Below are 14,520 nucleotides of genomic sequence, written 5' to 3'. Positions count from 1 at the left end.
TCTATTTAACACATACTACAGATATGCACTTTATAATCAAATGCAGTCTCTTTTTAATACATACCAGAGATGTGCATTTTACAATCAAATACACTAACACATAACACAAATATGCCCTTTATAATCAAGTACAGTATCTAATATATACCAGAGATGTGCATGTTATAATCAAATACAGTATCTAACACATACCACAGATATGCACTTTATAATCAAATACAGTCTTTATTTAATACATACCAGAGATGTGCACTTTATAATCAAATACAGTCTCTATTTAACACATATCAGATATGTGTACGTTATAATCAAATACAGTATCAATTTAACACGTACCCAAGATTAGACACATATTCATGGATGAATAAATGCCATTTGTTTTATATATATGTAATACGTATTTATTCAGAACTGAGTACATGAAAAGGGTTTAATATCTGTCATTCATTCGTTCATTCACTTTAGGGGTCCAGCACAGTGCCTGTGCTCAAGGACCCGATGGTCTCACCACTGAGGAATTGGTTTGTATGATGGGGGAAGCGTCTGCGTTCTGATCTTGTCAGTCCTCGTGATTTTCCTTCTTTGAGCTTTCCTGGTCTTTGCAGTCTTCTTCTGTGCTTCCCATACGATTCTGGGCCCAAACTCGTCTGCCCTGGGATGGTCGTCTAAAAGGGACAGATGAGGAGGGTGAGGTACGGACAGGTTAAGCAGCTGGAGAGGCAATGAGGACGTGAACATGGAGAGTCTGAGAGTGACTGTTGTGTCCAGTTTGAACTCTGTTTATTAGCCATATGCATATGATACATTATTTGCAGTGATGTGCTTATGGGCAGTAGGCTAAAACCCTCTTTGTGACCAGGTAGAAATGACATATACATTGATTTCTTTTTTTTAAGAACAGCATAATTTAAACATCAGCTCGTGGAAAGCAGGTTTTTTTCCTATTTTTGGTACTGTCCCTCGGAGCTAACAGATATTCAGTTCCCAGCAAGCATGATCTCTGTTGTCATTTAAAAATTTATTTGAGAGGTATTGCATTTTACCTAATTACTGTAAAGTAAGTTAAGTAGCATTTTCCCTCTTATTATATGAGTAAAACTCAACATTTATTTTTACATATTAATTTTGAATAGAGATGCCATCAAATCAACTTTATGAACTTTAATTTTATAATGATCTGAAATGTGATGATTTTACTTCAAACTGTTGCTTTATAATATACCATAATGACATAAATGGCTAAATGGTAAAAAAAAAAAAAATGCTAATTTCATGAGATTATATATTATCATGAAAAGGGGGTTCAGAAGTCAAGAGTCATCAGAATGACTGATGTGATGGATAATTAAGAGGTAGTGACTGAGAAGGTGGCATGTAGGCAGTATGAAGTGATAGTAAGCAGGTGGGATTAGGGGAAAGGGAGGATGCAGTCAAGATTAGAACAGAGCTGAGTCTCTGAAGCCCTGCATGCTCTAAGACTATTAACAGAATCCCAATTTTTAACTGGACCTAGTGCTGTGTATCTAAAAGGCCACATTTCCCAGCTTCCCTTGTAGCTAGGTGTGGCCACCCATTTAAGTGCTGGCCAATGAAATATAAGCTGAATTACTGTGGGACTTATAGCAAGGGAGGTTGTATACCTTTCTTTCCTTCCTGCTGCCCAGAACTTAGATGTGATGACTGGAGCTCTAGCAGCCATTGTGGATCATAAGGTCACAAGTCACACCCTAAAGATGGCCAAGTAATGAGCTGGAAAGACATGGGCCCTGAATGATTTGGGGGGTGGGGGGACCCTTACCAGTCTACTCTTCATATTCTCTTTTCCAGAAAAAGAAGTAAAACTTCTGTTGTTATTGTTTTCTATCAGAATCTTCTCCTATCTGTTGTAAGGATTATTACCCATATTTTATAGATGAGGAAATTAAGATGCAGAGATGTTCATCTATTTCACTGAGGTCACCTAGGTAGTAAGGAGGCAACTTTCCCAGGATGCTCTGTAATGTTTATATCTCTGCTATGCCTCTTGCCTGCTTTGCCTTGTTCGTTCCTTTCAAATGTATCTCCCTCATTTCCATCCATCCCCACCCCCACTTCTTCGGTGTGTGACCTGCAGACTAGGAATGGTTAAAAGGGCCAGATGCCCTCAGTTGAATTTCCCGTTATATGACTGACTACTTGGACATGAGCATAGGACAGCCACAATTAAACCGCACGAAATGCAGCGCCCAGAGCTGGGAGAAAGACAGAGACCGTCACCCTGAGGCCCTCGACCCTGAGCAGGAGGACACAAGGTGTCTTGCTGATTACTTGTATCTGTGCATAGTAGATGCATCATAATTACTTGTTGAATCGAACCTAAAGTCTCCTGAAAGCATTCACTTTTCCTTGGTGGTTGAACGAAGGCCGAGAAGAGGAGCCCCCGTGCACAGAGTGATTGACAGAGCGCTCGGGGCCCTGGCTTCATTTATACAGCCACAAAACGACCATTGGCCAGTGTCGTTCTCTGCTTATTACTGACTCTCAATCAGCCTGGTCCCCTCCCACACTTTAATAGGGTTTCTAGGCCAATTATTTTCTAGAATCTTTCCATCTTCAGGGAAATGCGAACTTTGCTGTAAATGCAGTGTTTTACTGTGGGTGTGAGCTTTTCATACGATTTAAATTACACAAAACTTGCCGTCCTGCTGAAAACACCTCTCCTAGGTTTTCGTGTTTTCGTGGAGCTCAGGTTTTGATTTGTCTGTTGGCTTTGGTTGTTTTTCTGAAGTGATGGAGGTTGGGCAGCAGGAGGGGCAGAGGGAACTGGCATGACTTGCATTTGCACCGTGGAGCCACGGGAGGCGGAGGAACGCCGTGTGGCCGTGGCCAAGATGGGGCCGAGTCCATGCTCTGCCCCTGCGACTCTTAGTCAGTACACAGACCTCCGTGTGTCCACATCTGCTGTGACCTATGTAGTGAGCATACTGGATTGTACTCATAGTTATTTGTGAACCTAATATTTTCATTTTTAAAATATCTTTTATTATTTTTTTTTTGAGGAAGATTGGCCCTGAGCTAGCATCTGTTGCCAATCTTCCTCTTTTTTCCTTTTTTCTCCCCAAAGCCCCAGTAGATAGTTGTATGTCTTAGTTGTACATCCTTCTACTTGCTCTATGTGGGACGCCACCTCAGCATGGCTTGATGAGCAGTGCGTCGGTCCGCGCCCCGGATCCGAACCAGCGAACCCCAGACCCCCAAAGTGGAGCACGTGAACTTAACTGCTGTGCCACAGGGCCGGCCCCAAAATATCTTTTATTATTAATCACTTAAAAGTTTCATACTTTCCTAAGACTTAAGATTAACTTAAACAATAGCAAATAACAGTATGATTCCTTTCTAAACTATTGTTTGAAGTAGTATGACATCTTTGAAAACTGATTGATTTTCCTAAAATTTTCTACAAGTTTTTGTAGCTTTCTCTGGCTTCGTCTACAAGATCATTTTTAGCACCCTACTAATAGAAAATATTCATTAACAATTGAATAAACGAATGAACAGAAATTTATTAAACTTCAGTCTTATATATATATATTTTTTTTTTGGTGAAGAAGATCAGCCCTGAGCTAAGATCCGATGCCAGTCTTCCTCTTTTGTTTCTGAGGAAGACTGGCCCTGAGCTAACATCATGCCCATCTTCCTCCACTTTATATGGGACACTGGCACAACATGGCTCGACAAGCAGTGTGTCGGTGCGCGCCTGGGATCCGAACCAGCGAAACCCAGGCCGCTGCAGCGGAGCGCGTTCACTTAACTGCTTGCGCCACCGGGCCGGCCCCACAGTCTTGAATGTTTACTAATGAATTTTCTTTCAGTACCTATGGCCTCTTTCCAGTGATCAAATAAGCTAAGCATACTATCAGGCCACATTTTCACAGGTACTTGTCACCAGTTTGGAACAAGAATGAGGAATTGTAAGAGGAGTCCTTAACTAATAAGGTTTTTTTTAAGAGATAGCATTACCATTGGCAAGTGAATAAAATATCAGAATAACAGAATAAGATATTCTCTAGAACTGATATATGCAGATCACAGGAAAAGGTGTAGTATTTTTTTTTTTTTTTTTTTTTTGGTCTGAGTTAGAATTCAAGTAATATTTTGACTGTGTATTATATAGAGAAAATGTATCATTGTATTCTTCTAGTTCATTGAGCCTTTTACGTGGGTTATGGATTATTAATCCTGTCATCCTGGACATATCTGTGGGAAAGAAAATTGTAGAGTACTCTTTGTTACTATGTATTTATGTGAAGTTATTACTGTAGTCCTTAGGCTTCTGTTTCTTCATGGATTAGACATTTTACATGGCTGTGTGGCTCACTGTCTGTCACAGCAAACAGTGGTGGCTGACCTGGCTACTGGCTGGGTTTAGCTTGATGGAAATCTGGTTATCAATTTACATTACTCTGAAATAGAAGCTCTTGTTTTTCAGCAGCTTTTAAAACATTTTTTTTGGTATCGTCTTTTTGATTTTTGAAAAAATAGGTGACTCTCCCAGGTGATATTTACTACATAGCATTTACAGAATATCAACTGCTAAATAACCCTTTAGAGGTTTCTCAAAATTGGCTATCAAGAGTCACCGTTTTTGATCAACTTCCAGAAATCCAAAAATTAAGGAAGACAGCAATGTACCAAAAATCATTAGTTAGTAGAAGTCAGTATGGCAGGGTTTCTCAACCTCTTTTTTAAAGTTTTATTTTAACCTGTCTCCCTTTGATTAAAAAATCTCATGTGTCTCTCCTCCCCTCCTGTGTTTTCTCACCCCAAATGGGAGATTCTGGAATGGGGGGATTCCCCCCTATGTACTGGGGAGTGGGTATCTCTTTCTCTCTCTTTCCTCTATTTTGAGAATCACTAACGAAGAACATTCTGTCAGACGTGACTGTTTGTTCTCTATAGCATGAAAGCAAAGAAGATTTCTTTGCAACTACAAAATTATTTTTCAAACCACACCTGCTTTCCCTGGTCCGCTCCTCCCCAACCCTGAAGAAAACAGTTCTGCTCTGCCCTGCCTCCATCACGCGTCGATGTGTGTTACGACGTGTGAGAAGGAACAGTGAACTGAAGTAAACAGACCATCTTCACCCCTTTTGCCAGCATACTCCACAGCAGGGGTTGGCAGATACTTTTTGTAAAGTATCAGATGGTAAACACTTTCGGCAATGTGCGACGTACGGTCTCTATCGACACTCTACTCAACTTTGCTGTTGCAGTGGGAAGGCAGCCACAGGCCATACGTTAGTGAAAGGGTATGGCTGTGTGCCAATAAAACTTTATTTATAGAAGCAGATGGTGGGCCATAGTTTGCCAACCCCTGACCTAGAGCAAGTAACCCTGCAAGCCTCAATGGCCTTTTCTGTAAAATGAGGAAACAGTATCCTAGCACAACCTTCCTACTTGCTAGGGTCCTTATAAAGATCAAATTAAATGACATGTGAGAAGTTTTATAAACCATTAGGCCCTGTGCCATGGTATTCATAATAATTATAGATATCAACATCTCATTCATTCTTCCAACAAAGTATTTTCTATGTACTTGTTTTTTGAGCACAATACACCTGAAGAAAATTCAGCCCTGTATGGTGTTCTATCACAAACATGCCAGTGTCTGACACATATCCAGGCGTGTACTAGATGCTGTGGAAGTACTTGCCTAAGGAATAAATAGGCCCTTTCAGGAGAGACTACCTCCTCAGGTTTTTCTTTAAGTTTCCCCTTAAATTATATAACAACAGTTGCTTCAATTCATAAACCTTGACACATGTTCTTCATATGTGCCCATAACACATCAGTGTGTAGGGGAAAATTTGACAAGTACAGGCAGATGATAATCGGGCCCCTTTGGGTGTGAAGGTACCGCTGGCCTTTTAAAAGTGATTCTGTTAATTCAGTTTTCAGTGCTGTAACCCTTAGAGAACAATCACAGTAGACCCCCACTCCTCCATCAGGCATGAGATTTTCTTTTCTATTGAGCAGTTGTTTATTCACAACTCTTTGGATGCAAGCAGTTCACTTGAATGTGGAGCACGTTTGGAATATGCTCAGAGGTTGGAAGAAAGGGTCTTTGGACAAGTGACAGCAACTGTACAGCCAGCAGCAAGTTTGATTTTGCAACACATTTTGCCTGGGGAATTTGTTCTGCTTGTGGCCTTCTTTTTCCTTTGAGGATGATGGTGCCATGTGTTGAAAACTAACAAACACAGGGCAAAACCATCCTGGGAAGAACCAGCAGAGTTATTTTCCTTGAGGAAGAGTTTGGAATCATAGAGGCTCATGGCAGTAGCTACCAGCTGATGGAATGCTGCCCACGAGGTGGGAATGACTCACAGGAATGTGGAGCAAACAACCAGAGAATTCATGGACAGTATTTAAGATATAGAATTTTAAACTCTCAGTAACATACAAGATATAAAATGTTTCCATTATACTGTGGAGCTTGAGGAATACTTGCTGCTGTTACCGTGGTTTCTAGAAATTTTGCTAGAATCAGCGTGCCTGAATGCACGTGTGGCTGTTGGGAGCAATACAGCTCATGAGAGCATAAATTAGGAGTAAGATGCACTGCATTTAGAATATCTGAGCGGGTGGGGTTATAGTTACAGAGGAACTAGTAACATTGCAGATTTAATCAAGTCATTTGATAAGCTGTATGTTTTCTGTAGTCATTTATCCAGAGTAAGCTAACAAGAGTGAACAAAATTTGGAAAAAGGATTTTCACTTCCCTGAAACAGCAGTCATTAACCCCATGGTAAAAGAGAACACTTTGCAATTTAATGAGCCAGATTGCCCTTCTCTTCCTTAAGTTGAATAAGTCAGATGAGCTCTTACTTAAAGTTATATGACACATAGTACATATTTTTAATTTCCCTTGATGAAACCTCTATGAATTTTTACATCATTGGTGAGGTCTTCTATGGAGAATATGAAAGATAATTTTGGAAGGTGTCTTTTTTTTCTCTCTAGATATTAACTTATTGCAGAAATTGGTGTCCACACCCAGAGCATCAGAAAAAGAAAAAAAAAAAGCCCTGAGACAATAAGGCACAGAACCACGTATTTTGGGCCTTCTTACTGTAAACCTTCCTTTTTTAAACTGTGTCTATATAGCCATATATGCATATATGTAAGCATACAACACATACACGTCATATACATAAACACATATCAATATGTATGTCTATGTAATACGCATAGTATCATTATATAATAATGTGTGTTCTTTTAAAAATAATGACAATGTGCAAATTATCCAGGTCGCTTTCATTTTAATCCAATCTACTTATGTTTTCTCCTCCACCAAAATGCAATTCCCTCAAAAGAAATTTTCACTTTTCATTTATTTATTTTATTTGCTTTGGAGGAGTTGGTGGCTGGCCAAGGGCTTTGTAAACAGTGCAGTATGGATCATTTAGTCACCAGCTTGACAAATAAAAACAAGTAGATACATATTTAAAAAAAAGGGGGGGGTGAGAGGGCTGGCCCGGTGGCATAGCGGTTAAGTCCACGTTCTCTGCTTTGGTGGCCCGGGGTTCACAGGTTTGGATCCTGGGCACAGACCTATACACCACATTGCTCATCAAGCCATGCTGTGGCAGCATCCCACATACAAAATAGAGGAAGATTGGCACAGATGTTAGCTCAGGGCCAATCTTCCTTGCAAAAAAAAAAGACACCTTAGAAAAAAATGAATGAATTGTTGTAACTGAGTTAAGGACATTTTATATTAACCCATTCCTCCTCTTCTCTCCACCTTTGTGCTCAACAGCCCAGCTTTGTTTTTTCTATGTTACATTTTAAATAAATGTTCAAGCGAAACTCAGTGTACAAACTTCTCCACTCGAGGTTCCTTTGTGAGGGGTACTCAAAAGTCATTGCCAGACTTTTTTTCTTCTGTTTTTTTTGCATATCAAATGAAGGATATTTCCCATGACAGATATATCTTAGAGAATTTGAACTTCAGTTTTGCGTGTGTGTATATTTATTGCTAAAGCTGATTATGTTAATACGTCAGTTCAAGGATGAATTGAGACTCTTTTGCCTTGAAATGGCATAACGAATATTGTCTTTGTGTTTCTTCAGTCCTTCCGCAGTGTACAGTTCTTCTAGAAGCTTCTCCATCTTGCTCAGTCCATCCCTCTCCTTTGGGCATGGGTCTAAAGCACAGACTCTCTTCTGAGTAACGTTCATTTTTTATGCAGCACTTCCCATCCTTTGTGGCTTTAAGACCTCATGAGCTCAGGAGCCACTTTGGAAACAGTGGGATTTCTGGCTGTTCTATTTATTTTTAAGTTTGCTGCAGAAAATGCCGATTTCCAGTTCTTATAAGAAAAATGGAATGTGCTATAGTGGTGGATGGTTTCTTCAGTGTCAACAGTAAACTTGGCTTTCCACGTTGATTCAATAATGAATCCCAACCTAGTTACACGTCTTCTTAGGAACGCACTGTCATCAGTAAAAATTTAGGTACATCTTATGTAAAATAATCTGGTTAAAGCTTTTAAACAATTGGAGAGTTTCCTGATCCTGTCATGATATGTGTACAAAAATTTGTTTTGCTTCCAAAACAAATCCCCAATCGAATTAGCCCTCATAAATAGTCATTTAAGAGCATATCCAAGGCATGGAGGTGTTAGGAGGAAACAGTCCTGTTGAGAAATCTGTGCTCATTTTCTTCACGTGGGAGTTGTATTGTTGACACGTGCCGACAAGGGGTGTTTCTTTCCACAGAAGTGGGTGGACGGAGGCCTTACCAATAGCCTTCCCATCCTGCCTATAGGCCGGACAGTGACCATCTCTCCCTTCAGTGGACAACTGGACATCTCCCCGCAGGACAAAGGGCAGCTAGATCTGTATGTTAACATCGCCAATCAGGACATAATGGTGAGTAATTATGTTCACTGAGGTTTGAAGAGTCCTAATCTCCTAAAATTTTGCACATGCTTCCAAAACCTTGGAAGCTCATCAATAATTTTATGTACAAATTGCATCTTCTCAGTAGTATGTATTTTAATACTTTACAACATTATCATCATGCATATGGATCTGGGGACCTATAGACTATGAGTGAGTGTACAGTCCTTTTATTATTTATTAACTGCCTATTTGTGAAATATATTCTGTTTCTTCACTTCTTTTTCAGGTCAGTAAACTGGCACGATTTCAGTACAATTTTAAATTAGATCGTTTACCTGTTTAAAAAGATGGCAGTAATTAAGTATGTAAAAATATTGGAGAAGAACTTAGGGACTTAACTGAATAATTACATAAAAGTATTGGTTCCCTTAATGTAGTCTATTAGTTCTCAACAGTGGGTGATATTATATGCAGGAGACATTGGGCAGTGTCTGGACACCTTTTTGGTTGTCACATCTGGGAGGTGCTACTGGCATCTAGTGGGTGCAGGCCAGGGATGCTGCTCAACATCCTACAATGCACAGGACAGCCCCCGCCACAAAGAAGTATCCGGCCCAAAATGTCAATAGTACCAAGGCTGAGAAACTCTCATCTAGTCTATGGGTGAAGTTAGTTTTTTTTTTTTTTTTTAATGAGGAAGATTAGCCCTGAGCTAACATGTGTTGCCAATCCTCGTCTTTTTGCTGAGGAAGATTGGCCCTGGGCTAACATCTTCCTCTACTCTATATGGGACGCCGCCACAGCGTGGCTTGACAAGCAGTGCATTGGTGTGTGCTCAGGATCCGAACCTGCGAACCCTGGACTGCCAAAGCAGAGTGCGCGCACTTAACTGCTATGCCACCAGGCCGGCCCCGAAGTTAGCTTTTTAAGTTTAATTTTTCCTGCTGATTTTTTATTTTAATCGCTGATTGCATCTGTGATAAGAAAGCTTAGGTTACAGAAATAACGTACATTCCCTGTACCATAACATCCTATAGCTTCAATTTGTCTTTCTGTCCTAGTTGTCCATGGCAAACTTGGTGAGGCTTAACCACGCCCTTTTCCCACCAAGCAAGAGGAAAATGGAATCACTGTTTCAACGTGGCTTTGATGACGCCATTCAGTTTTTACTTAAAGAAAATTGGTTTGAATAGAATGCTTAAAAGTTTATAACAGTGCAAAACACATTTCAGACAGTGCTTTATGGAGGTTTCTAATTAAATCGTTTTTTTAAAAAAACCTATCAGAACTCTGTCAATTTTATTATTTTTGTGATATTTGTAATTATTTTTAATATTTAAATTATTACTTAGTGCAGGGAAATAAGAGGCATTTTATTAGAATTTGGCAACATCTTTAAGAAGGATACACTCAGGTGATAAGGAATCCTTTTCAGAGAACAATCGTGTCCTTTGAAAAGCCTGTTTAAAATGTAGGAGGGTAGGATCTTTGAGTGAACCATAGACCATTGAAAATGGAGGGCTTCCATGTGTGCATTCTCTCTACAGAGAATGTGGCAGCACCCTTTTGACATGAAACATCGGTGTTTGCATGAGATACTAGTGTTCCAGAACAGAAGGAACCATGTTCTCAGGCCGAACTGGGCTGAACCCTCCTGTCCAGGGCACTGATGAGAGAGGAAGGATTGGAGAAATAGTCAGCATCCTTAAAGGCCTTTGAGAAGGGTGTAGGAACAGAAGTCTGCTTTTCATAGGTGCATGCAATTCCTCCTGGTAAGGAGGTAGCAGGGTGGCCAGAGGAGGGTAGACCAGAAGCCCCAAAGATTTTGAAACTGGGTATGTTTTCCTTGTTCTTCAGTAGAAGTTTACCCCCTACCCACCTTCCTCCCTTCAAACCTCGCCCCCCAACTGAGGTGACTATCAGGCTGTTTTGATGCTTCCTCGTTCTAAAACCTAGCCTGTCCTTCATATTCTCTCTCTCTCTGTGTGTCGGTTTCTCTGTCTCTCTGACTCTCTCTGTTCCTACAAGACCGTACCTCACCAGATGTTCAGCTATTGGTCTATATACCGGATGTATCTACTCTAGGAACTTAAATAGATAAAATACTGCTAAACACGAAGAACCAAGTCAACCAAGTAGCTTGGTAAATAAGAATCAAATCCAGAATAATCATTCATTTATTATTTTTAAATCATGTTATGGTGATCCTAAGTTTTCCATTTTTTAAGTAGTTTTCCTGTCACTTTGAGGACTTGTGTGTGGGTTTATTCTAATTCATGTACACTGTCTTAAATCTGTTTTTGTGGGGCTTTGCCAAGCATGAACTCTTAATTACTAAGAAGCAGTTAGAAACACACCAGTTTAATGGCATGTCTTTGTTATACATTTCTCTTTTTACCATTTGAAACCATTCTTTAAATCAATTTTGTGGTTCTTTTTTTTTTGTGGGGAGGACTAGCCCTGAGCTAACATCCAATGCCAATCCTCCCCTTTTTTCTTGAGGAAGACTGGCCCTGGGCTAACATCTGTGCCCATCTTCCTCTACTTTATAAGGGACGCCGCCACAGCATGGCTTAACAAGCGGTGCGTCAGTGCACGCCCGGGATCCGAACCTGCAAACCCCGGGCCAATGCAGCGGAGCGTGCGCACTTAACTGCTGCGCCACCGGGCGGCCCCAATTTTGTGGTTCTTAAAAGCCCCAAGTAGGCAATTTTTAGCACATAAACACTAACTATTGCCTCTTTTCTGACAAGTTATGCAGAGACTCACTGTAGACTGGTGATGCTCCTGGGGGTATGTATTTTTTCCTAGTCTAGCAAACATGCAGTTAAATCTTATTATGGTATTTTAATAAGTGACACGAAGCAGATGGATTCCCACTTCATTCTAATGTCTGTTTATTCACTAGATTTTTCTGCTTACTTTTTATCATTTTATGTGAATATTCTATTTGTATGACATTTCAATAAATTCTTTATTGATGCCTCTCTCAAGCAAAAACAAATCTTAATGTATTAGACTTTTTAAAAGTCTTTTTTACCTACCACATATGTCTTTGACTATGTTGGTGGCTGGCACCATCCTTGAAACACATTGTAAGACCATTGACAGGTGGGTCTCCAGTGCAGCAACTCGCCAACATGAGAAAATACGGCAGTGTAAAGAAGCACATAATTTGAATGCACCCGGCATTCCTTCTCCAGGGGTGCCCTACCAAATTCTCGTGTGAGCAAGTCACAGAACATGCTCTGTGATGGGTAAAGTGCGTCCTCATGCAGCTAGACTAATGGCAGACAGGCCTTAACAACAGGCTTGGCCGTATTACTGGGATCAGCATTTCGAAGTGCAGTAGAACCAATATATGGAAAACCTGAAGAGACTTTCTGACCCAGGTACTGATATGTTTGCACTGAATTGCTGTGATTGGCGGCTTGATAAGTTCCCAGTTCCCTGTTGGGGCAATTTCCTGATATCTTGGAATCTGTCATTTAAAATTTCATTAGTCTTTCTTTTCTTCTTTTCAATAACACTCTTTACTTTGTAACTATGGTAACCCACGGCTTCCATTGACAATTAGAGAAAATAGATTTGGTTCTGAAGTTAAATAATGCTCTAAAGGAGCAAGCAGTATATTAAAAAAAACAAAACTCGGTTTCATTCTGGATTCACAATATCAGACATATCACGTGCACACCAGAAGCTTGCAGAGAAACAGTCGTACGGCTCTGGGCCCTGAATTATGATTTTAAATGTACAGAAGCACGTAAAATGGATAAATTTCAGTGTCCTGCTTTTAATTTTTTCTGATGTTTAAAACAGATACATATTATTACTTCTGTTTTTACATTCATAAATATTAATCATGCAAGTTTTTGGATCCAGTCTGTTATTTTTACAATTGGGGAACCAATAATCAGGGAAGCTCAGGGTTTTGGGGTTTTTTTTGCCTAAGCAGTGTCTACACTATTGCAAAATAAAATTGAAATTTAAGTAATTATCCACATAACTTTAAGCACAAGGTAAAGCAATTTTTTCAGGTCAAGAAAAGTGGACACATTTTTAAACAATAATAATAACAGTTATTATTATTATTATCATTTGCAGATTGACAACTTAGGTGGGCTGAATTCACCATGTAATTGTTCACTCTGCACTTAATTTGCCTCTGGTGACACAACTCAAAGCTTCGCTAACTCAAAGCTTTGCCTTCTCAATGCTAATACATATATTTATGTATTCTTCACATATGTCCCCTCAGGATAATTTTTCCTCCCCTTGACTGACTTAAAGAGGGGCAAAAATATGATTTAATCTTTTCCATGCTATAGAAAGCATTTCTGAATGTGCAGTCCTGCACAACTCATAATAGCATGTCCAACTTAATCTTGAAATAAGGTAAAGTTACTTTGTCGAAAACAGGAATACAGATACACATACTTAAACATACATATGTATGCACATATGCATATAGCTAAAGTGCAACAGGTCATGGCATGGACATTTTAGCTGTGCAGAGATGAAGTGTTTACTTAATGCTCAATTTCATCGTGTTTACAAATGTTCTTTAAACCGTATGTATTCAAATTCACTTTTGTGGGCAGACCAAGTAAAGTGCGAATCGGTATACTACCAGCTTCTGGAAAGCCGCACAGTTCCAGCCAGTCCAAGAACATAAGCCCTCTCCTGGTAGGTTCAGCAGTGTTGCCATGTGACTTGACGACTATGGGCAAGCTCATGGCCCTACAGATGGGTCCCTGGTTCCTACGCTGTGATCTGTAGGCTGAGAGGCTTCATGTATTTAGAACTGTGCCCAATCCCGGGCTAGAAGGTTCAGGCCAAATGACATGCTCTCCCTCGTTTGGCCTTGAGATTGGAAATGAGCCACACAAAGATTCAATGGGACACACGTGTAGGGTCCTGCCCTCATGGAGCTCACCTGAGCAGCTAAAGGGCCAGAAAGCTTGAGAGAGGTGCAGGTGGCTGTCTCTCTTTCAGTCCATTGCCAGCCAAGTCCAGAGCTCCACCATCACCCCCAAACCATCACTCACCGGGGCTGGGAAGAAGAGCTGCTGGCCCAGAGGCTCAGGATGATGCCTGTTCAAGTCCAGAAGTTGCTTCAGGAAAGGACAAAATTTGCCAAAGGAGTGACCGATCGCTGGGCTGACTGACATGAGAAACACTTTGACATTGGGCACACTTCACAGTGGCCCCCTAACTTAGTTCCTGGCAAGGATGAAGAACTGGGAAGTGAAACTGTCCTGACCAGCCTGAAGCAGAAGTACCTGACAGAAATTGCACATCCAATGGAGTTACAAGCGTCAGTCCCCCTGATAGAGGGAAGGGATCTATTTCGCTTTGCCATTTCTGATTGCTCCTTCCACTGGCCGAACAGAATCATGGCGGCGCATGATACCAAGGTGTCGCAGTCCGTTCAGGCTGCTATAACAAAATACCACAGACTAGGTGGCTTAGAAACTACAGAAACTTATTTCTCACAGTTCTGAAGGCTGGAAAGTCCAAGATCAAGGTGCTGGCAGATTCACAGTCTGCTGAGAACCAGTTTCCTGGTTCATAGACGGCCACTTTTCGTTGCCTCCTCACATGGTGGAAGGGGCAAAGGAGCTCTG

The 14,520-nt window shown here is 40.6% G+C and overlaps 1 protein-coding gene across 4 annotated transcripts in view; it reads left to right on the top strand.

Moving 5' to 3' along the window:
- PNPLA4 (patatin like phospholipase domain containing 4) overlaps positions 1-14,520 on the top strand; it is a 105,881-nt gene that overhangs the window by 20,186 nt on the left and 71,175 nt on the right. For 3 of the 4 annotated variants that reach the window (XM_058535396.1, XM_058535393.1, XM_058535394.1), the window contains 2 exons: positions 8,768-8,920; positions 9,955-10,150. In XM_058535396.1, coding sequence (XP_058391379.1) covers positions 8,768-8,920; positions 9,955-10,086 — 285 coding nt within the window. In that variant the 3' untranslated portion in view covers positions 10,087-10,150. Of the gene's footprint in view, positions 1-8,767; positions 8,921-9,954; positions 10,151-14,520 lie in introns of those variants that run through there. The other variant, XM_058535395.1, reaches the window with a different exon arrangement.

This window comes from Diceros bicornis, chromosome X, assembly GCF_020826845.1.
Source record: "Diceros bicornis minor isolate mBicDic1 chromosome X, mDicBic1.mat.cur, whole genome shotgun sequence".
Taxonomy (NCBI): Eukaryota; Metazoa; Chordata; class Mammalia; order Perissodactyla; family Rhinocerotidae; genus Diceros; species Diceros bicornis.
The sequence above is the reverse complement of the archived record's forward strand: the minus strand, read 5'-3'. Positions and strand labels throughout refer to the sequence as shown.